This window comes from Lissotriton helveticus, chromosome 9 (genome assembly GCF_964261635.1).
Source record: "Lissotriton helveticus chromosome 9, aLisHel1.1, whole genome shotgun sequence".
NCBI classification, from domain to species: Eukaryota; Metazoa; Chordata; class Amphibia; order Caudata; family Salamandridae; genus Lissotriton; species Lissotriton helveticus.
In genome coordinates, this window is record NC_136070.1 from 262,181,737 (window position 1) to 262,203,565 (window position 21,829).

Genomic DNA, 21,829 nt, shown 5'->3' on the forward strand with positions numbered 1-21,829 from the left:
CCTTGCTGAAAAAAGGTGCGATAGAGAGGGTTCCAGAGCAGGGAAGGGGTCAGGAATGCTACTCCCGGTACTTCCTGATTCCCAAGAAGGATGGCAGGTTACGTCCAATTCTGGATCTCAGGGTCTTGAATCTTTATCTGAAGCAGGAGAAGTTCAAGATGCATACCCTTGCGCAGGTTCTTCAGGCTCTGCTGGAAGAAGACTGGATGGTGTCAATTGACTTGCAGGATGCGTATTTTCATATTCCCATCCTGAAGTCGTACAGGAAGTATCTCCGTTTCACGGTGGGATCACAACATTATCAGTTTGCGGTCCTTCCGTTTGGTCTTACTACTGCACCCCGAGTCTTCACCAAGGTGATGGTGGTGGTGGTGGCAGCCCATCTCAGAAGATCGGGGATTCCTGTTTTTCCCTATCTGGATGATTGGCTGATCAAAGCAGAGTCGCCAGAGAAGGCTTGTCATCATCTGCAAGTGACAACCCAGTTGTTGTACAAGTTGGGGTTTTCAATAAATGTACCCAAATCTCACCTGGTGCCCTCACAGCGCAACCTGTTTATAGGGGCGGTACTCGACACTACTGTCTGTCGAGCATTCCCTGCTACGCAAAAGATTCTCGACATTCAGGAAATTATTCCCTTGTTTTACAATGGAGCGGTCATTCCAGTCCTGAAGGTCCTTCGCCTGCTCGGTCTGATGGCTTCCTGCATTCTGTTAGTCAACCATGCACGCTGGCACATGAGGGCGCTCCAGTGGTGCCTCCGCAGGCAGTGGTATCAGCACAACGGAGAGCTCAGGGAGTCAGTAAGGATCTCCAGAGAAGCTGCAGCGGATCTGTCTTGGTGGAGCGTGGAGGGCAATCTGTCTCAAGGAAAGCCCTTCCATCTACCTCCATCGGTGGCCACAGTGATTACGGATGCATCCACTCTAGGGTGGGGTGCTCATCTGGGGGACCTGGAGATCAAGGGTCTTTGGTCTCCAGGGGAAAGGTTGCTTCACATCAACCTTCTAGTGTTGCGGGTGATAAGTCTGGCGCTCAAGGCCTTCCTCCCCTCCCTTCGCGGTCAGTCGGTTCAAGTCGTGACGGACAACACTACCGCGATGTGGTATGTCAACAAGCAGGGAGGAGTAGGGTCGCAGTGTCTCTGCAGAGAGGCTCTGCGTCTCTGGTCCTGGGTTCATGACCATCAGATTTGTCTGATGGCAAATCATCTGGCCGGAGTTCTGAACGTGCGTGCGGCAGCCTCAGTCGGCAGTTCTCAGCCGACCACGAGTGGAGGCTTCATCCAGAGGTATTTCGTCACGTCTTTCGGACGTGGGGAACCCCTCAGGTGGATCTGTTCGCCACTCACAAGAACGCTCACTGCCCGTCATTCTGCAGTCTCCAGTATACGATGCAGGAAGCTTTGGGGGATGTGTTTCAGTTGAGTTGGACAACGGGGAAGCGGGTGGGCATGTGAGGAATCCACTTCACAAATTCAAATCTACAAGACTTCATGGCGTGAGTCCACTCCACAGATCCTTCACCATGGCAAAGGTATTGCTTTGATATCTAGACTAAGGTGAGGAATCTGCAGTTAGAAGTATCCATTAGAAGAACAAGTTACTTATCATCGGTAACACTCTTTGTGGTTGATACTCTACATGGACGCAGATTCCTCACTGCCCTCCAGACTCCACTTTCTGTGAAGTTGCCTCTTTCCAACATCTAAAAAGATTCCAAGTTTGAATTCTGCACATTCTTGCCAACAATTGTCCACACTCGCTTTCCGAGATTACCGAAAGGGAAAAGGCAAGAAACGGATGTCAGTCTCCAGGGGCAGCATATTTATGCATCTCTGCTCTGTCACTTCTAGGGTTGTATGAGCCAGTGCAGAGTCACACAACACCACTAAGGTGCCTAGAGGATATTCTAAGGTGAAGAATCTATTGTTAGAGTATTCACCAGAAAGAGCATTTAATGAAGGTACATAACTTGTTCTTTTATCATATTTTTACAGGAAACTTTTTATGGGATTTCCATGTAAAATCTTTTGATGGCTCAGCTATTGCTGTGGCTCTTGGGTCCAAACCAGACTTATGACTCTGTTCTCTCTATGTACTTGCTGGAAGCATTCCCCTAAGAATAATCTCAGTAGAGGTTTGAGAACAGAGCAGATAAAGAGGGCGTAAGAACAGCAGCAATATTCTCTAATAGTGTGTAAAGGAGGGCGACATCAATGTGTACAGGAGTAATGTTGCAGTTGTCTGCTTTGGCATGTTTGCTTATTTCACAATACAGTGGGTCCAATTCACAAATATTTTGCTATGTGTAGGTGCAAGTTACCCTTTTATAGTATGCGTTGCTTACTCCTGAATTCCAGGAATAAGCCATGAATACTCTCTGCTCTAATCTGGTGTACTCCTTGAATTTCAGGAGTAAATCAGGTGTACTACAAGAGTTAGTCACCTCAAAATAAATCTCTGTGACTCTTACTCTATATCTGCTCTTAAATTACTAGTAAGGACTGTAAGATATCAGAATACTATTGCATGATGTATTGATGCCCGTGTGTTTATTTGGTTGTTTGTTAATTTTTGATGTTTTAGTACCAATGTCTTGTTATTTGACTGCTTTAACGACCCCAGAAAGAGGGAGGTTTGTTAGTGGAATAAGTAGAGAACATCAAGGAGCACGGCACATAACTGTCAGTGTAGATGGAAAGTGCAGGATAGAGGACAGGGAGTTGCCCAAAGCACTAGTGTGAAATGTGGTAGGGTATGTGAATGAACATAGCTAAAATGAGATGGTACAGTAAAGGTATCCATGTTATGTTACGTTAGTGCATCTAAAATATGCACCTCCAACTGTTCAAACCCTAGACATACTCACAGAGGAGCGCTAGATAGGAGAGGGTTAGGTTCGAAGAGAGTGACAAGATGTTAGTAATAGTATTAGGCCTGACACTAGAGACTTGGAAGTCCAAAAGAACAGTGATAAATATGAATGAATGAATTTATATTTATATAGCGCATGGCTACCCTGAGGCCTTCCAGCGCTGAGGACAGATGGACACAAAGCAGAGAGTTAGAGCAAGTCCTTGAAGAGGCAAGTTTTCAGGAGTTTTTGAAACGCTAACAGGTTAGGCTCCTTCCGTAGATTGGGAGGGTGTTCCAGAGGTTAGTGGCGTTGAAAGAAAAGGAGCGCCCGCCCAATCTAGTTCTTCGTATTTTTTTTTGGTATGGCAAGATAAGAGGAGCTGGAGCGGAGATTTCTGGGAGGATGGTAGGGGGTAATGAAGGAATGGGTAATGGCCGGGCCATTCCTGTAGAAGGCCTTGTGAGCCAAGCACATGGCCTTAAATTGTATCCTTGCTGTGATAGGGAGCCAGTGCAGGCTCCTTAGTGCTGGTTTCGCAGATTGCCTGCGAGGAATTTGAAGGAGCAGGCGAGCAGCACAGTTCTGGATCGAATGGAGTTTATGAATAGTGAATTGAGGAGCTCCCAAATAGAGGGCATTCCCATAATCCATGCGAGAAAGAATGAGAGCTTGGACCATGATCCTTCTTGCCTGGAAGGAAAGGAGAGAGAGGATCTTACGCAACATCCTCATCAGGCAATAGCAGGTGGCTGAGAGCTTGGTGGCCTGGTGGTTGAAGCTAAGAGAGCAATTAAGCCACATACCAAGGCTCTTAATCTGGGCTTTAGGGTCTGGGGCAGGGCCAAGGCAGTCCGGCCAGAGGAGAGCAGGTTTGAAGAAGGGTGAGTTGCCGAGGAGCATGAGCTTGGTCTTGTCCCCATTGAGCTTGAGGCATGAGAGTTCAGACTGGACAGAGATCCCCGAGAAGCAGTTATCTGGGCTCACAGTTTGAGGGAGGATGCCCAGAGGCAACATTGCTATTCATAAATATAAATCCCCTAATTTGCTCATGGGCCTATATTTTTGTTATGGGAGAGACCTCTAATTTCAATGGCAACACTGCTTCAAGCAATAAAAGGCAGGTCATGGCATACTCATAATCTGAGATTGCGCAGCCTAAGCTTATAGAACCCAATTTATAGACCTTGCCACACACGCTCCTCACTCTTTCATTCCTACCCAAACTGCTCACCTGCCTCACTGCTTACTGCAGCCTAGAGCGCCAGGGATCATGTGCACTGTAGTTACACTCTCAAAGTCCTTCAGTTTCTGACCATTGCAACTCCTGTCATCAAGCTCCTTCTGGGACACCAGCATATGTAGCAGTGAAGCCAAGGAGATTTGACCGCCCATGCTTTATAAAAGGACACGTGACCTGGAGAATAAGACTGGGTTGTTTGTGGCCCGCTTGGCCCCAATAGGGTTGCTGCAGCTTCTTCCACTGTATTGGGAGCAATGGTGGAGGTTTAGTTAGAAATGACAAGAGCAGAGTTGAGCTTTCTACTCGTGCTTGAGTTTGCTCTGCCGATTTCTTTCTGTGGTCATGAAGATGTGATGGAGCACCTAGTTGTTTCTTTTTATGAAACTACATTGTTATGTTATATAGTATATAGAAGTACTGGTAAGTAGACTATTGAATTATCCTTATTAACTGCTGGTGGTTTGGTTAGAACATTACCAGACTTAATACATCAGATATTATATAAATTAATGTATGTTGTGCCAGCATGTTAACCTTTCGCCCATTTAAGACAACTTTAGGACTTTGGTGAAACAGCATGAAAAGTGGGGGCTGTGGAAGTATGTAAGCAGATCACGATCATGGGAAAGAAGATAGTGTCAAAGCACAGAATGAACACACAGGCCCTTGATATGCTTACTTCAACAGGTGTGGGCAGAGTGCTAAAAGGGTCAGCCCTCCTCTAGTTGTTACTCTCCAGAAGTAGGCAAGATTCTGTAGGAATGTCGCAACCAATAGATGAAGAAATCAGTATATTTTTTCTTCTGAACAGTAAAATTCTTGGGGAATAATTTTGGAAGTAATCATAAATAAGCCCAAAGTAACCGAGGATAACACCTATTGAATTCAATTGTTGCTAGGTTCCTTTTGCTTTACATTTGTTCTTCTATTAATGGTACTCTGCAAAAATGATTTCCATTGCATTGTTCCAGTAAGATACCTTTATTTGATTGTAGTCCCTTTCCATCATCACTTTACTTGTGTGTGTCATTAATCGCTTTGAACTTTTGTACAATTAATTCTACTTGTAATGAGAAGATACCTCATTTAGATGATGCAAAACATAATGACTGTCATACTGGCTGAGGATCCAATAGGTAGAAATGCTGGCTTTGAAGTTGCTTGAGATGACAGGGTCATTGTTCTAAAATTGAATATTTGTTTTGTATTACTTTTGTTAGTTTTGGGCTGGTATAAAATGTATACAGTCTTCATAAATGCCAATTAAGTACATAAACATGCATTGAAATTCTGGTCAGATAATTTCTTGCCTTCACGGTTAAGCATGAATCTTTTCCTTTGCACATCCCATTGGTTAGTTTGTGGCAAGGAGCTTGTTGTGCCTAGAGTGCACTGTAAACAAGATAAGGAAACATTTTTGAGGAGCATGGTAATAGAAAATATATTAAATGCGGACCTCAGTTGTATGTTTTTGCTCTTTTGCCCATACATACATCCATACATACTAACTACTTTTTTAATATCCTGTAGAACTTTGAATTCTGAGACTGGAAGTTTTGCATTTATTCACTTAGAAGTTTAGTCAAAGTTATGCATAATGCAACACTGCCTTTCCTAGGAGCTAAAAGTGGAGGGATAAAACGCAATATTGCACAATGAAAAATTTCCTAGCATTCGTAATGGAAAGTTTCAATTCTATTAAAGACACGGAGGCAAGGATTATGCTCAACTCTCTTTCTTTATTCAATTGAAGCAGTATTTAACTTAAAAAAAAACGTTTCCCGTCAAACAGTGGGAAAGGACTACAACAAAAGCTCATCCAATCAGAGCCAAGGTCACATCCATAATGCTGACTGCATCCTGTTCAACCTCCTCTTTCTTGAGTGCAACTTGAAACTCTCCAGTACTATTCTTTACTCTCCTTTAGTTGACTCTGAACCTGGGAAGAAATAAGAGCCATCACGCATATATCCGGATGAACTAAGCCCCTCAATGCAGACGATGAAAAACAATGACGAACAAGCCATTTCTGGGAGTCATGTAAGAAGAACACAGAACTTTCAGTAAAAACAGAATAATTGTACTTAGACCTAACAACCATGTGGGACACGATTCCAACATTTCCGACTACATTCCTTTGTATGAACCTTTCTGGGTGGGAATAATCATAGCCTCTGTGTCCTTAATAGAATTGAAACATTCCGTTACGAATGCTAGGACATTTTTCATTCTAAGTCTGGACCGAAGGCGAGGATTAAGCTCGTTCAAATCTTGTCAACCACCAAGGATGCCATATCAATCACTGGCTTAAAATAAAACCAGTTAAACATAGAGTCAGAAGATCAAACTGCTGCATTAAGAATATCCTCTAGTCAAGCCCCTAGAGTAAAGGTTTTATAGGCCATTGCCCCTCTCACTGAGTGAGCTCCAAACTGCACCACGTCAATGCTTGCCTCTTGCATGACTTAACTAATCCATCTGGCAATGGTTGGGGAAGAGACTGCTTTGAAAGGTTTCTTTAAGGCGATTAACAGCTGCCGCTCTCCGGGAGGATGAACATCTTCTGTCATAGCTTTGTATGCCTTCCAACATCTTACTACACACAACTTGGGAGACTGTTAAAAAGCCGGATAGGATATTACTCAAGAATTAGATTTTGTCTTCCGCATGATAATAAATGTAACCCTCTGAGGAGTAAAAACTCGCCCTTTAATGTCGAGGGCCCTAACATCAGAAATCCTGTGACATGATATTAAGCATAATAGCATGGCCTATTTTACAGACAATTCTTTGCGTGACAGAAGGTCATTATGTTGCCAAGAATTGAAGAGGAGCAACACCTTGTTAATGTCCCGTAGCAATGAGTAGCGCGGCTCCAAGGGGAGAGCCAATTGGATCCCCCTCATCAGCTTACACACAATGTTTTTTTCCCATTATTCACAACTTGGATCTGCATATGCCCCACTAAAATCGCTGAACGATATGAATTGATTGTGCGGTAAGCCAGGCCCTTAGATTTTAACGAAGCCAAGGAAGATAGAAGGATTAGAGAATCCAAAGACAGTTCCAGAAGAACTGGAAACCACATTTGCGATCGCCAATGTGGAGTGATCAGAACCAGGGATGCTTGTTAACGATGCACCTGGGTCGAGAGGCGCATGACCCTCATAAAGGCGGTTGAAACTCATACCCCTGTTCTACAGACCAATCTTGGAGGAAGGGATCAGTCGATGTCGCTAACGGGTTTGGCTTCCAACTGAAATACCTTGCGACCTGGGGATATAATCTGGATGTAAAAAGGTCCCAACATTCCTCCAACCTCTTGAAGACCTTCGGATCTAGTTGCCACAGACTCATGTTTGGCCATTCTCTCGCGATCCAATCCACTACCCTGCTGGATGCACCTGGGGCTTACTCCGCCATCACAGGCAGATTGTTGGACAGGCAAAACACCCAGAAAACATTGGCTAAATCTGCCAGGAGTTTTGATCTGGAGCCCCCCAAATGATTGATATAGCTAACCGCAGAGCGGTTGTCCTTCTTGAGCAGGACACAAGTTGCTTTGTCCTTGGTCCCACATTGGAGTGCAAATGAGCCCGCCATGAGCTCCAGACAATTGATATGCAGTGCCTGTTCCTCTGCGGACCATTTTCCACTTGTAAAAGAGTCCCCGCAGCGAGCCCCCCATCGGATTTGCTTGCAAGGTCCAACTGGATCGCCAAATGGTCTGACAGAGTACTCGGCTCTATTTCTACTGTTCGCACCACCAGCGGTACCTCTCTGGAGCGTAAAAGGTATTCCAGTTGTGCGTACGAACAGTGTGTTTGCAAGTAGAATGTGTAGTCTCTTGCCTCGGGTGAGACTCTCTTCATAGATCTCTCAGTCGCAGTTCCCGTAGCCATCTGGCTCCTTCTTCATTAAGTACCCCCGATGATCCATGTCTCCGAGTCGAGCGGTCAAGGACGTTATGAAAAACTAGGTTCAAGTCGCCCCCTAGCAGTACCCAACCCTCTCGTGCTACCATGATCTCCTTCACTGCGCCTTGTAAAAACTGTTCCTGTGGTTCATTTGGGGAGTATATCGATCCTACCAGACGAGAGTGTGTGCCAATGTGTATGCGGTAACCGAAGAGGCGCCCCTTAATCTCTGCCACTTTCACTCCTACCTTCCTTGGAAAGGGCCTTGAGAGCAATATCGCCACCCCGCCTACTACTTTCAAGTCTATGCCAATCTCTGCGCAGTAGGTGCATCTCTTGCAGGAAACATATGTCTACTATGCCTATGAAAGAATCTGGATTATTTGGTCCCTTCATATAAAGGGTCACTACACTTAAAGTCTGCAAGTCTGCTATACTTCAGGGTTCTTAGGAAGAGCTATGTGAGTTGCTGTGTCTACCCCTCCGTCTACACCTATTATCAGGTGGGATGCACCATAATTGAGAAGCAAATACATAGAATAGTTAGCAGGCACCCGTAAACAAACTCTATAACCAACCCCATAGTTCACAAAAGTCTCTAGATCAGTTCACCATCCTCGTATCAGCAAAGAGTCTATAAGGTGGGATGATATGGCAGGTCTTGTTGTCTCCTGCTCCGCCCCTGGCCCTCCCAGCCAGTTCTTTATGATTGCTATGTCGCCCCAAGCCAGATCATTGCTGCCACTGTCTGTCAACAACCAGGAGAGCTTTCCTTTCAGTTCCCATTGTGTCCGGGCCGAGCCCCGGGCCCGCCCCAGGTATCTTCCTCCACCTCTCTCTGTCTCCTCTTCTCTGTGCACTAAAGGGAATCCGGCGTTGAGAATTCTCTCGGAGCTCGATCTGCAATAGCTCAGCCGCCTCGGAAAGGGAACATAGCTGTCTTAGTTGACCCTGCCAATTAAACACCAAGGGAAACAGAGGTCTCCAGGGAGCCTCCTGCCGGGCATCTTTTTGTTTCCCTGCCCACCATCCCCTGAGGCAGCAAGGTTTCAGAGGTTTTTTTTTTAACTCAGGTTTTGTTAAAAATGTTGCTTGTAAATGTCATGTAATAAAGTTAAAGAATGTTTGAATATACCAACTTTTTTCACAGGAAATATCAATCTTGTCGTGTTTATGTATCTGAGTATCCTTGGTCTGCGGTAAGGTCATGATTGCTAGAAAATAATTACTTCTATTAGTAGGCATCCCACTATTTAGGAGGGGCAGTGGTCCCTCATCACACTCCAGGGGGGGTAGAGGGGGGCAGTTATGGTTGGTAAACTGAAGGGCACGGGGGGTAGGAAGTGCCACTTCCGGTGGGCCGCTTGGGCCAGCCCCTGCACATGCGCATTGGGCGCCAACCTGGCACAACATCAGCCCCTGGTAGGTGTGAGAAAAGGGCATAGGGGGCACCCACGTCATCTAGTGGGGACACGGGCCTCCAGGGCCGGACTGGGAAACAAAACCGGCCCTGGCAAAGTGCTTGGCTGGCCCCCCCATTCCCCCAGGGGGTTGTGGGTGCCGATGACCTCTTTGCGAGGGCCGGTTTTCTGCCGATTTTGTTACAGGGCCCCAGGGGCCCCAAACCGGCCCCCACCCCTGCGGCGCACCGGGGGATTGCCCGGTGCCCACTACGGCCAGTCCGGCCCTGCGGGCCTCCTGTGCAAAGTCACTCTGGTTTAGGGGTGACCTGCTAACTAGTTGGGAACAGTCATGGCCTTGCATGTAGGCTCATCCAGGATATGAAGAAAACAAATTGTACATATTCCAGTCTAAGTTAGGTATGGCTTTGTATTAGACTCTTGTTAAGGTCAGCCATTCAATTGTAACAAATACTGTATAAAAATTTTATTGGATATGTTTTGGGTTTTCTGTGTATATGTACAAACTCCCAGTTTTTAATTATTATTTATTAATAATATGTTTTATTAAAATAATATGAGCCACGTCCAGGGAGGGGACTCGGCAGTGCCAGACCATATCCATTAAATAGTTTGAATCACCCTAGGACATCAGCACCAGTCTCAGCAAGCTTTTTAGAGGAGAGGAGCGGGGTTGCGGGGGTAGGGTGGGTTTCAAAAGTGCCTCTTAGGTACTTATCGGCACAAGGCCTCGCCCCTCCAAGGCCCCACCCCTTCCTCACAGTGAGATTTTTGTTCAAGTTGGCAGGTATGGTGTGAGCTTCTGTCCTGCAATCTCGACCTGAGCACTGCTTGCGTGATAAGGCGGCCTTTAACAACAGGATTGAAACCTATGCACTATTGCAACTACCTACATCCTGGCCACCAGATTTGTAAGGACCGTACCAAGCCTGTATCCTCCTCGCTGCACCTAACGATCCTCCAGATCCACTCAAAGACAGGCTAGAGTGACCTCCCCTCCCCCCACCGAGTTCTATACTCTGCTTTCCTTAGGGTTAGAGCGCATGTACCCCCACTCCCACTTTAATCATTGCCATTTCGCCAACCATCCTATCAGTTGTTTCTTTTCTTTATTTGATATTCTGTTGGTGCTGCGGCCATTCCTGGTATTTACATAGGTTTAATACCTACTGTGCTATAATTGTATGATTGGAATGTGGCAGCAATGAGGATTTCTTTCTTCATGACCTTGTCTGTTGTTTTGTAACTGTTACAAATGCCAATTAAAAAAAAAATTCCACTTGAGCCTTGAACCAGCTGGACAAGATGCAGGAATGCTGCGAGCTGTTCCTCAATAGGAAAACATACCTGCAGGGTACTCTTCAAATAGAGCACTGCACTATAGCTTCTTCCAAAACAATCATAGGAGAGATCAAGCAGCTGCATCCCAGCATGGCCAGTGCACAATATGGTATCATCTGTCTTTGGCCAGCTACCCAACCTTAAAACGAGTACATTGAAATGCAAGCCCTGTGCTCATTTAGAAACGACACCCTGACGGCTATAGTTTTGCTGTCAAGATTGTATTGCTGCAACCAGCATGAACAGTATACTCTGCAAATGAACTTGATATAGGGTATCTGCATTACTCCAGTATTGGAGCTTTCATAGATTCACATACCTGAATCATTTCCCCGTCGTCAAGACGGGAGTCTCCGGTACATAAAAAAGCAATGGTTAGCAGTATAGCTAACTGAAAAAAGGCCTAGGCCCATTTCCCTTTTGCAACCCATAAACTTTGTTATGTAAAAAAGGACCAAACTTTTCCCTTAGCCAATCAGAGCCACTCACCCTCTAGAACCTTCCTGAGAGAACCTCTTGCCCCTCAGATTTTCTACCGGCACGTTGTGCTAGGGAGTCTCCTTTGAGCTCTGCTCAAACTCTGTATTTCCAACTGGGTAGAAGCTTCATTATTAGTCTATTTCTTGTGGATTTGAGAAGTTTACAATCTATTTCTCATCTACATCCTTAAGAATGGCTGGAAAGGAGAAAAAGGGTCTTTTTAGAGCCTGTGCCACCTGCTCTAAAAAGAGGCTCTACACCGATGACCCACATGAAAACTGTATATACTGTCTTTATCCGGACCACCAAGCAAAGGATTGCGAGGCATGTCGCACTTTCTCTAGTAAGACCCTTAGAGATCGTGAAGGACGCCTTTTAATTTGGCTTCAGAAGATCAAGGCCAGAAAGGAGGTGGTTTCTAGCGATAGTGACCAGGAATCCTCCTCTTCATCCAGGAGATCACAAAAAAGATCAAGATCTCCTCAGGCTCATTCCTCAGGGGACCGTCCTGAGAAGGCCCTAAAAAGACCAGCCAAGGGTCTTCAGGGCGTAGTCCTTCAAAATCTCCTCAGAAAAAGACAAAGGAGACCAAAGGACTCACTGTGAAAGAAAAAGAATCCAAAAGAGCCTCTTCTGAGCCTTCAAAGACACCACCGTTGGCTCCTGCATCATTCAAGAAGCCATCCTCTAGTATTCCTGAGGAGAAGGTGAAAAAATCAACATCGTCGACGGGAGCGTCGACGAGACCGTTGACGAAGACATCATCGTCTACGGCGACGACCCAGGTACAAGAGCCACCACTAATTGTATTGAAACCAGCGACGACGGGAGCGTCGACGACGAAAATGTCGACGACGGGAGTGGCGACGGATGTGCCGACGACGGGAGCGTCGACGACAACAGCGTCGACGACGGTAACATCGACGACATCGTCGACGACAGTGAGAATGACAGCGGCAGTGTCGACGACAGGATCGTCGTTGACGTTGATGACAATAAGGTCGTCGACGGGAACATCGACTATGATTACTATGTCGTCGGCGAGGAATAGATCTACTACATGCTTTGTCGACGGTGGTATCGGCGACGATCTCGTCTACGAGACTAACTCCGGAAAATAGCAGGAAGGAAATCACGCCAGCAGTGAGTTCTCCAAGTAAAATTACTCCATTGGTCCCGTCGCACCTTTTGGAGGAGGAAGAGTCAGATGATGAGGAGGATGGTGGGCCTTTTGGGTATGCCACAAGCCCATCTGAGCTCCATGTAAAATGTCAAGAAGATGATGAAGAAGAAGGGTATGAAGAGTATCACAGCATCTCATACTGCTGCTAACAACAAGAGCCTCAGGAAGAGATGGTAGCAATGCCATCATCCATGTTGATGGATTTGCAATCCATGTTGGCGGATTATAAAAAGAGATTTCCTCCATCAGAGGTTCCTCAGGACGTTCCACCTTCACGTCCTCGTTCAATTCCGGCCACTCCAGTCCGCAGTAGAGAAAGTCTGTTAGACACTACTCCACTGACACCTCAGGTCCACCAGCAAGATGATTTTGGGATCACAGATGATGAGGACTGTGAAGAATGGGAGCTAACGGAACCTCACAGGGAATGGGATGATTACTTGATCCCAGCTCCACCATCACCCACCCAAGTACCGGCGGATTCTCCACCAGTGGATATTGGTGGATTCCACAACTTAATGGAGAGAGTGGCAAAAAGATTTCAACGAAAACAACTCAAGCAGAATGTTTTCTGTATGACTTTAAAGAGCCCTATCAAAAATCAGTCAGGTCTATACCAATTATTGACCACATATGGAAAGAAGGATTACAGGTCATGACAACCCCAACAACAGTTACACCGGTATTGGCGAGGCTGGACAAAAAGTATAAGGCGCCAGGGGACGCCCCTGCGTGTTTACTAGGCCATCCTAAACCAGACTCAATCATCTCGCAGGCAGCGCAGCGAAAGTCAAAGAGTCCAGCAGCACCAATGGCAGCACCTCCGGACAGGGAAGGACGGCGTTTAGATAACGCAGGTAAAAGATTTTCCTCCATGTCAGCGCTCCTGGTCAGAGCTGCAAATGCCCTTGCCATCCTGGGCAGATATGTCAGGCAAATGTGGTGCGATATAGCACCCTATATCTACCTCCTCCCGTAAGACTCTAAGCAGGAGGCGAAGAAAGTTCTGCAGGAAGGATAGAGAACTTCGGCTGAAGTTATTGATTGCGCTATGGACATAGCTACCACAGCCTTTCGTTCCCTCGGAGGAGCAGCAGTTTTGAGGCGCCAAGGTTGGCTGAGGTCCACTTCCTTTAGGCCAGAGGTCAAAAATAAAATTCTGGACCTACCCTTTGATGGGGCGGATCTTTTTGAGCGCCTGGTGGATGAGACGCTTCAAAGTTTTAAAAAAGACACGGATACAGCGAAATCCTTGGGTGCGTTACAGTACCGGAAGGTACCTTTCCGAGGCGCCCATGGAAGAGGACAGCCCTCGTATAGAGGTGGCTACCAGCATGGACGATATTCATCCTACTCTTCCTCTTCGCAGCCCTATCGGCAGCAATATGGACAGAAACATTCTGGGGGCTACTCTAAGTCCACTCCCAGAGGACGAGGAGCTAATTCTGGAAAAGATAATAATAAGAGACAATGACAACCTACAGGTTGCAGGTCCTTCCCCTCCTATCTTGTCAAATGTTTCCCTGGGTGGAAGAGTGACTTATTATTTACCAAAGTGGCAGAAGATAACATCGGACAAATGGGTCCTCCACATAATACAATTCGGACATACATTGGAATTCCTCCATATTCCTCTTCCCACGCCACCTACATATCAAGAAGCAAAACACCTCTCAAATGCGTCGGGAGATTCGGGCAATGCTCCGAAAGGGAGCATTAAAACCGTTGCCGAACTCCCAAAGAGGACGAGGATTTTATTCCCGTTTCTTCTTGATCAGAAAAGATGCTCTCAGGTGGCGTCCAATCTTGGACCTAAGGTCCCTAAATGTCTATCTCAAGAAACAGTCATTCAGAATGGTGACCCTGCAAGATATTCTGCTGCTCTTAAACCCAGGAGATCAGATGACCTCCCTAGATTTACAGGATGCATATTTTCATATCCCCGTCCATCTGTCCCGCAGAAAATTCCTTCGTTTTTCAGTGGCCAAAGACCATTACCAATTCAAGGTGCTACCATTCGGCCTAAAATCTGCACCGAGAATATTTACAAAATGTCTGCGGCCTATCTAAGAAGACAAAAACACCAAATATTTCCATACCTGGACGACTGGTTGGTAAAGGCACCATCGCAGGAGGCGGCTCAAGTTTCAACTGCGGCTTGCATGGAGTTATTTGCGGACCTGGGCCTGACCTTAAATATGGAAAAATCATCTCTACAGCCATCCAGGACGATCAAGTTTCTAGGTGCAATCCTGGATACATCACAAAACAAAGCATTCCCATCCATAGAGAGACAATTGGGACTTGTTTCTCTAGCCAAGGAATTCATCAAAAGAAAGTCTCTTTCAGTCCGAAGATACAAATCGCTTCTGGGGAAAATGTCCTCATGCATACCACTCATTCCCCTATGTCGCTTACGGATGCGGCCATTACAGGAAGAGCTAGACCTTCAGTGGTGCGAAGCAAAGGGATCCTTTGAGGGCAAGATAAAAAACACGCATCCAATGTTGCAGGCAGCAAAGTGGTGGACTCGCAGAAAAAACATCTTGGTGGGTCTCTCCTACCTGATCGAACGAGCTCTGTTGGTAGTTCCCATGGATGCCTCTCTCGCAGGATGGGGAGCAGTCCTACAGGAGTTACAGGTCAGCGGCCGATGGAACAAACAGGAACAACACCTTCACATAAACCTATTGGAATTAAGGACAATAGGATTGGCATTGTTGGCCTTCCTGCCAAGAATAGAAGGGCGATCAGTATTAGTGCAGACAGACAACACAACTGCAATGCACTACAATAAACAAACAGGGAGGCACAAGATGTCTCTCTCTATCAAGAGAAGCTCAGAAAATATGGAGATGGGCGATAGATCACGGTGTGACTCAGAAGGCCATGCATCTTCCAGGGGATCAAAATATAACAGTGGACACCCCTCAGCAGGCGGAAGACGACCTGTCACGAGTAGGAGCTGGATCAGGGCACGCTGATGACCATCTTTGCCAAATGGAGATTACCAACGGTGGATCTGTTTGCCACAGCCCGGAACAAGAAATGCCGATTCTTTGCAAGCTGGCGTCACCAAAGGGGATCATGGGGGAATGCGTTTTCGATAGCATGGTCAGGCGTCCTTGCCTACGCCTTTCTGCCGATTCCCCTCCTGCCACGAGTATTCACGAAAATGAAGAAAGAACCGTGCAGGATAATACTGATAGCCACTTGGTGGCCCAGGCGGCATTAGTTCACAGAACTGCTCCTTTTATCAGAGACCGAGCCAATACGTCTTCGGCCAATACCAGCACTACTGACTATGGAGAAGGGACTAGTGCGGCATCCAGACACGACATCATTGCAATTAGCGGCCTGGCTCCTGACTACGGAGAGTTTCATCACTTGAAAATTCCAGCAGAAAGCAGGGAAATCCTGGCAAAGGCAAGAGCAGAAAGCACTGATAGGACATACAGGATGAAATGGAAAAGATTCTGCTTCTGGTGTCAGGAGAATGACTTGCATCCTCTGCGGGCAGAGGCGCATCAGATCATCCCATATTTACTGAAATTGGCGAAATTTGGATTAGCCCATGCCTCTATTAAAGTGCATTTGGCGGCGATTTCAAGTGAGCTAGAGTGAGCTTCAGGCTCTCAGTTCAAACCCCCCCCGTTTTTAACCATACATGCTGAAAGGATGGTCCTTGGGACCAGGGCTGCTTTTCTGCCTAAGGTGGTTCCTCCCTTCCATCTAGGGTAGTCCATTACTCCTCCTGTGTTCTATCCTCCCCCTCACCCTTCCAAGGAGGAGGAGAGACTTCACCGCCTGGATCCTAAAAGAGCGGTGAGCTTTTATTTGGAAAGGACTAAGGACTTGCGAGTGGAGGATCAGCTCTTTGTGGGCTACGTTGGAAGGATGAAGGGCAAGGCTGTGTACAAGTGCACTATATCCAGATGGATCATATTGTGCATCAAGATCTGCTACGCCCTGGCTGGTAAGGAGCCTCCTGAAGGTATTAGGGCTCATTCTACCAGAGCCAAGTCGTCAACTTCTTCTTTGTCCAGAGGTGTGCCTGTAGTGGACATTTGTTAAGCAGCAACTTGGACCTCCCTGCACACTTTTGCAAAGCATTATTGCTTGGACTCCTAAATGAGGAGGGAAGGCCAGTTTGCGCGCTCTGTCCTGCAGGACTTTTTGGTATAGAAGGGTGGACACCCTCCTCCTGGAGTGGGACTGCTATGGGAATCTATTTATAAGGTGAGGAATCCGCAGGCAGATGTATCCATCAGAAGAACAAGTTACTTACCTTTGGTAATGCTTTTCCTGGTGGATACAGTTTCTGCCTGTGGATTCCTCACAGACCCACCCTCCTCCCGTTGTCCACCCTTGTATACCCTAAAGATTACTTTGTTTGACAGGTTGGTTTACATTGTATCTTCTATCTATCTACTACATTTACAGGAAATGCTTTTATTCTTGGGCTTTCCTTTTGATTTTACACTATGTGTATTTGGTTGAATATTGTGTACCGTGTATACTTTGAATCTGTTGTCGGTCCACCTCTTCGCCTCGGAGGCATGGAAAAAATGGGTGGAACTGATGTCATCACGTCGACAAGGCTCTCTTATGGCTCCAGTGACGTCATGCGGAGTCACGAGCGGAGCCGTGGCATTGTGACGTCCTCTCGGCATGGAAAGCTAGGGGAATGCTGGCGCAGGGGATATTCATAAGGTGAAGAATCCACAGGCAGATACTGTATCCACCAGAAAAAGCATTACCGAAGGTAAGTAACTTGTTCTTCCAGTCATCTCATTCTCTTCCAAGCTCCTCAGTTGAAGTTGCTGACACTTGTATGACTGGCAGTTCGTAATGATCCTGCCTGCTATAGGCCCATATCCCTCCTAGATTCCCTTGGCAAAGTGGCAGGTCGGCTGGTTCTCGAGCGTTTACACGACTGGGCCGAGACAAATAATATCATGACTGACCTGCAATATGGGTTTCGGGAGGGTCTGGGCACTGTAGAGCAGGCGTTAAATTTTTCCCTATTTATAGGAAAATATGTGGGGGCTAAAAACGGTAATCTGCATTTAGTTTATGTAGATCTTTCTGCAGCTTTCGACTGCGTGTCCCATGCAAAAATGTGGTGTATTCTAACAGATTTGGGTGTTGACCAACCTCTGATTACATTCCTCCGTGAACTGTACTCGGACTCCACGGCAAGGGTGAGATACGGGGTCCATGGCGAGCTTACACCATCATTTGCCATCACTAGGGGGGTTAGGCAGGGTTGTGTGCTGGCTCCCTTCCTTTTCAACCTTTACACAAATGGCCTAGAGTCAGCAATGCTGGAAGGGAGCCAGGATCTCCGAACAATTGGTCATAGTCGAATTCCTGCATTACTATATGCTGACGACTCTGTGTTAATGGCTAGGACCCCCAATCAGTTGCAGTCACTTCTTAATAACTATTGTAAGTCCTGAACCGGTTATCTTCCTGGGTGGAGGAAGCAGCAGTACTTTCACCGGTTCAGTACGGTTTCCGTAAGGGGATGGGAACTGTGGAACAGGTCTTGAATTTCACACTCCTTCGAGGAAAATATGTCCAGGCCAAGGCAGGTAAACTCTATGCGGCATTTGTCGACCTGAGTGCCGCATTCGACTGCGTGAAGCATGATCGACTGTGGAAAGTGTTGGAGGATCTTAAAGTAGAAGAGGCCATTATTTCTTTTTTAAGACAACTTTATGCCGGGGCAAGGGCAAGGGTGAGATATGGAACCAGTGGAGAATGCACCAAGCCATTTCACGTAAAGCGTGGAGTAAGGCAAGGGTGCGTACTCGCGCCTCTCCTTTTTAACTTATATACAAATGATCTAGAGGATGTTCTGGTGTCCAAAGTTATTGACTCGCCCAGAATTAATTCTAAGCAAGTGGTGTCATTATTATATGCTGACGATGCCGTCATTATGGCAAGGACAGAGAGAGGTTTGCAGCTAGCCCTGGACACTTACACGAACTTCATGGAATCCAGGGGTCTCACTAAATGTGAAAAAAACCTTTGTAATGACGTGCACAAAGGGCAAGTCTAAAACCTGTAAACTGTTTGCACACAAGGAAAGAGTGCAGACTACAAAATCTTTCTCTGACCTAGGAGTAGTCCTTGAGGGTGGGGGACTCTGGGGCCCAGCCATAAGGAGTAGAACCCTGTCGTTTAAAAAAGCAACCGCAGCACTCATGGTCTTTTCACGAAAAATGGGTAAAAGACCCCCTGAAATTTTACTCAAAATCTACATGGCCAAATGTGTTAGCACAGCCATTTACGGTGCCGGCGTTTGGGGCACCCAAGATACTAGGGAATTACAAGTCGTAGAAAATGCTTTTTTAAGGTATATTTAAGCCGTTCCACCTAGTTTATCTGTGTATAATTGTCATGCTGAGCTGGGGGTTCGATACATCAGTGACCTGATCGCGATGCAACCTCTGTTACTTTGGCACAGGGTTTGGACTGGAGCAGACTTGGAATTTAACAGAGAGATTCTTCGCGATGTCATGGCTCTTGATAAATCTAATAACATAGTGTGGTTGTCTTACATCCAAAAGTTTTGCCAGGATTTGGGGAAGCCTGAGTTTTATACTTCACCAGAGGAGTTATCCAGGATCTCGAGGAGAGATCTAAAGAACAGTTGTTGGTTACATTTAGAATCCTTGCGCCTAGGTTCTGAGCTGAATAAGGAAACGGTAGCGCAGCACCAATTGTTGCTCACCTCGGCAAACATGGAACCCTATCTGAATTGGTGCACCAAGGGTTTTGACAGATTCTTACTCACTAGGCACATATTTAACATCTTTTTTCGCCTAGTGTCATTTCCACAAACTAATGACTGGTCTAAAATGCTCACCAAATGTCCATGTGATGGGAGGGCAGAACAATCAACCCTCCATGTGTTTTTCTTTTGTAAATTCTATCATAACGAGAGGGTTCGATGGATCAAACCACTCTTGAAAAGCCATGGAATCTGGTACCAGTGCCGCCCAGCCTTATTGTACCTCCAACAGCTTTTATGATTTTTTAATTTATAAAAATCGAATAAAGCTTTTTCTACAACTATTGTAAGTTTATGTCATCCTTGAACCTCCTGGTTAATATTAAAAAGACATTTGTTATGCACCTGGGCAAGCGGTTGAAGAAGCCTAAACCGATTGTAATTGCCAACGCAAAGCTGGATTGTACCAACACTTACCCATATTTGGGTATCTTAATTGATAGTAAATTGTCCTGGAGGCAGTCTATTTGCAGTAGAAAATTATTGTTTTTACGAGCTACTACTGCTTTGATTGGTTTCTCGAGGAAGCTTGGCAAGCCACCCCCGGAAGAACTTATGAAAATCTATTACGCCAAATGCCATAGTGTGGCAGTCTATGGTGCTGGCGTATGGGGTTATGCTGCTGCAGATGCACTCCAGGTTGTTGAAAATGGTTTTATCAAGTATGTGTTGGCACTTCCTAAAAGTGCTCCATCTTACGGTATCCATATTGAGCTGGGTATGGATTATATTATGGATAACATCAAAATTCAACCCATTCTCTTATGGCCCCGGGTTTGGACCACGGAGCAGTGCCATTTGACCCGCTCCCTTATTGTGGATTGTTTGGGCTTGGCATATTGGACTAAATTTCCTTGGCTTGTCTATGTGAAGAACTTTTTAAGGGATTTGGATTTGAACCTGTATTTCGATGATCCATCTTCCCTGTTAAATATCACTAGGAGAAATCTGAAAACAATATGTCTTTCACATCTAAGGGAGTTGCGTCTGACCCAAGAAATTAGCAAGCCAACTAACCTTCAGATTTTAACCTTACAATCTACTTTAGGTATTCAACCTTATCTGAAATTTTCTTTGAACTCCTTTGAAAAACTTCTCCTTACTAGGTTCCGTTTCAACTCTTTTTTTCCGTATGATTTCTTTTCCGAAAAAGCAGGATTGGTCCAAATCTATTGTTAAATGCCCATGCGATGATTCATCAGAACAATCGACACTTCATGTTATCTTTTTCTGTAGGTTCTATGAATCTCCCCGCAAGCGTTGGATTGTCCCTTTACTTTCATTCATAGGCTTGAGAACCTGCCGCCCTGCTCTTCTTGCGCTGCAAAATTTGGACTCTGTTTTTGTCGCTAAATGTGTAGCATGTTTTCTTAAAATGTGTGTAAAATATCGTCGTAACTTGGATTAATTGGTTTTTTAATGCACTTGCACTTTATTATCAGCCTCACCATGTTTTATACTTGTGATTCCCCTCTTTTTTTAATATATATTGTTTGTTGTTTTGTACTTTTTATGGTTCCTATAAAATTGTGGCAACCGAATAAAAGATTTATTACTGACTGACTGGCAGTTCAGATGATTTAATTCCATTAGGGTTGATTAATCCTTTCATCCTCTGATACACTGAGTACTATTAAAGCAAGTTATAATGAAGTATGAGTTCTCGTGTATTAAGAGAGGGTTGAATGTGGGTGCATCATGAGATATAATGGTAATGTGATGACTTAAACATCAGAGGGATTTTAGGAGAGTTGTGCCAATGATAGATGCAACCCATTCTGATTATCTGGTTATTTCTTCTGGAATATATCTTCTTTGTGTGTGACTGTGTTTGCCGGCTCTTGATTCCATTTCAAGTTTTAACACTTGCTATGTGCTATGTCATGAATTAAAAAACTTTAGTAACAATCGATAAATAAAAAATAAGTTATTCATGTTGTGTCATATGTTGTGTTTTTCTCTTTTTTTGCACTCTAGGGTGTACTTTCTAGTCATCAGTTGTCAAGTTCCACCCAGGGTTCTGTGCCAGAGAGCTCTGGTGCCCACTGGATGGGGCCCTTGCCACCAAACAGCCAAAAGTTGGGAACCCAGAAGCCAACTTCAGCGCAGATATCTTCTCAGCACATCCCAAAACCACCTGTCAATCACAAGCAGGTCTTGCTTCGGAAAACAGCCTTGCAGCGCCCAGGAAGGTAAGTTCCTGCTAGAGATTTTCAACACAGGTTTATGAATCCAAGGACCTAGTGGAGAGGCACTTTCTCGAGGCTGAAGCCATTGTCTAGTAATGGTGTCAGCATGAAGCACTTGCAGATTAATTTAGCTGAGAGTAAATTGTTTGCTGAGAAACCTATGAAACGGAATTTAAAAATTAATCAATAAGAGGGCCACTAACGATTGGCAGTTGTGTGGTACTGTTATCACATATGTACTCACATATGTTACCTCTGTAATTCTCATTCTCTATATTTCTCATTCTCATTTGTGCTAAGCGCTGTATTAACATAACACACATTGGTTTCCTCTTTGTTGTCAGTAAAGTGTGATAGGAGGGAAGTTGCATGATCTATCCAGTTCTTGGTACTTGTG

The 21,829-nt window shown here is 45.5% G+C and overlaps 1 protein-coding gene across 6 annotated transcripts in view; it reads left to right on the plus strand.

Annotated features, from left to right (window-relative positions):
- TTLL5 (tubulin tyrosine ligase like 5) overlaps positions 1-21,829 on the plus strand; it is a 1,026,293-nt gene that overhangs the window by 941,085 nt on the left and 63,379 nt on the right. For all 6 annotated transcript variants that reach the window (XM_078659928.1, XM_078659931.1, XM_078659927.1 and 3 more), the window contains one exon: positions 21,221-21,435. In XM_078659928.1, the coding sequence (XP_078516054.1) occupies positions 21,221-21,435 (215 nt within the window). The remainder of the gene's footprint in view (positions 1-21,220; positions 21,436-21,829) is intronic.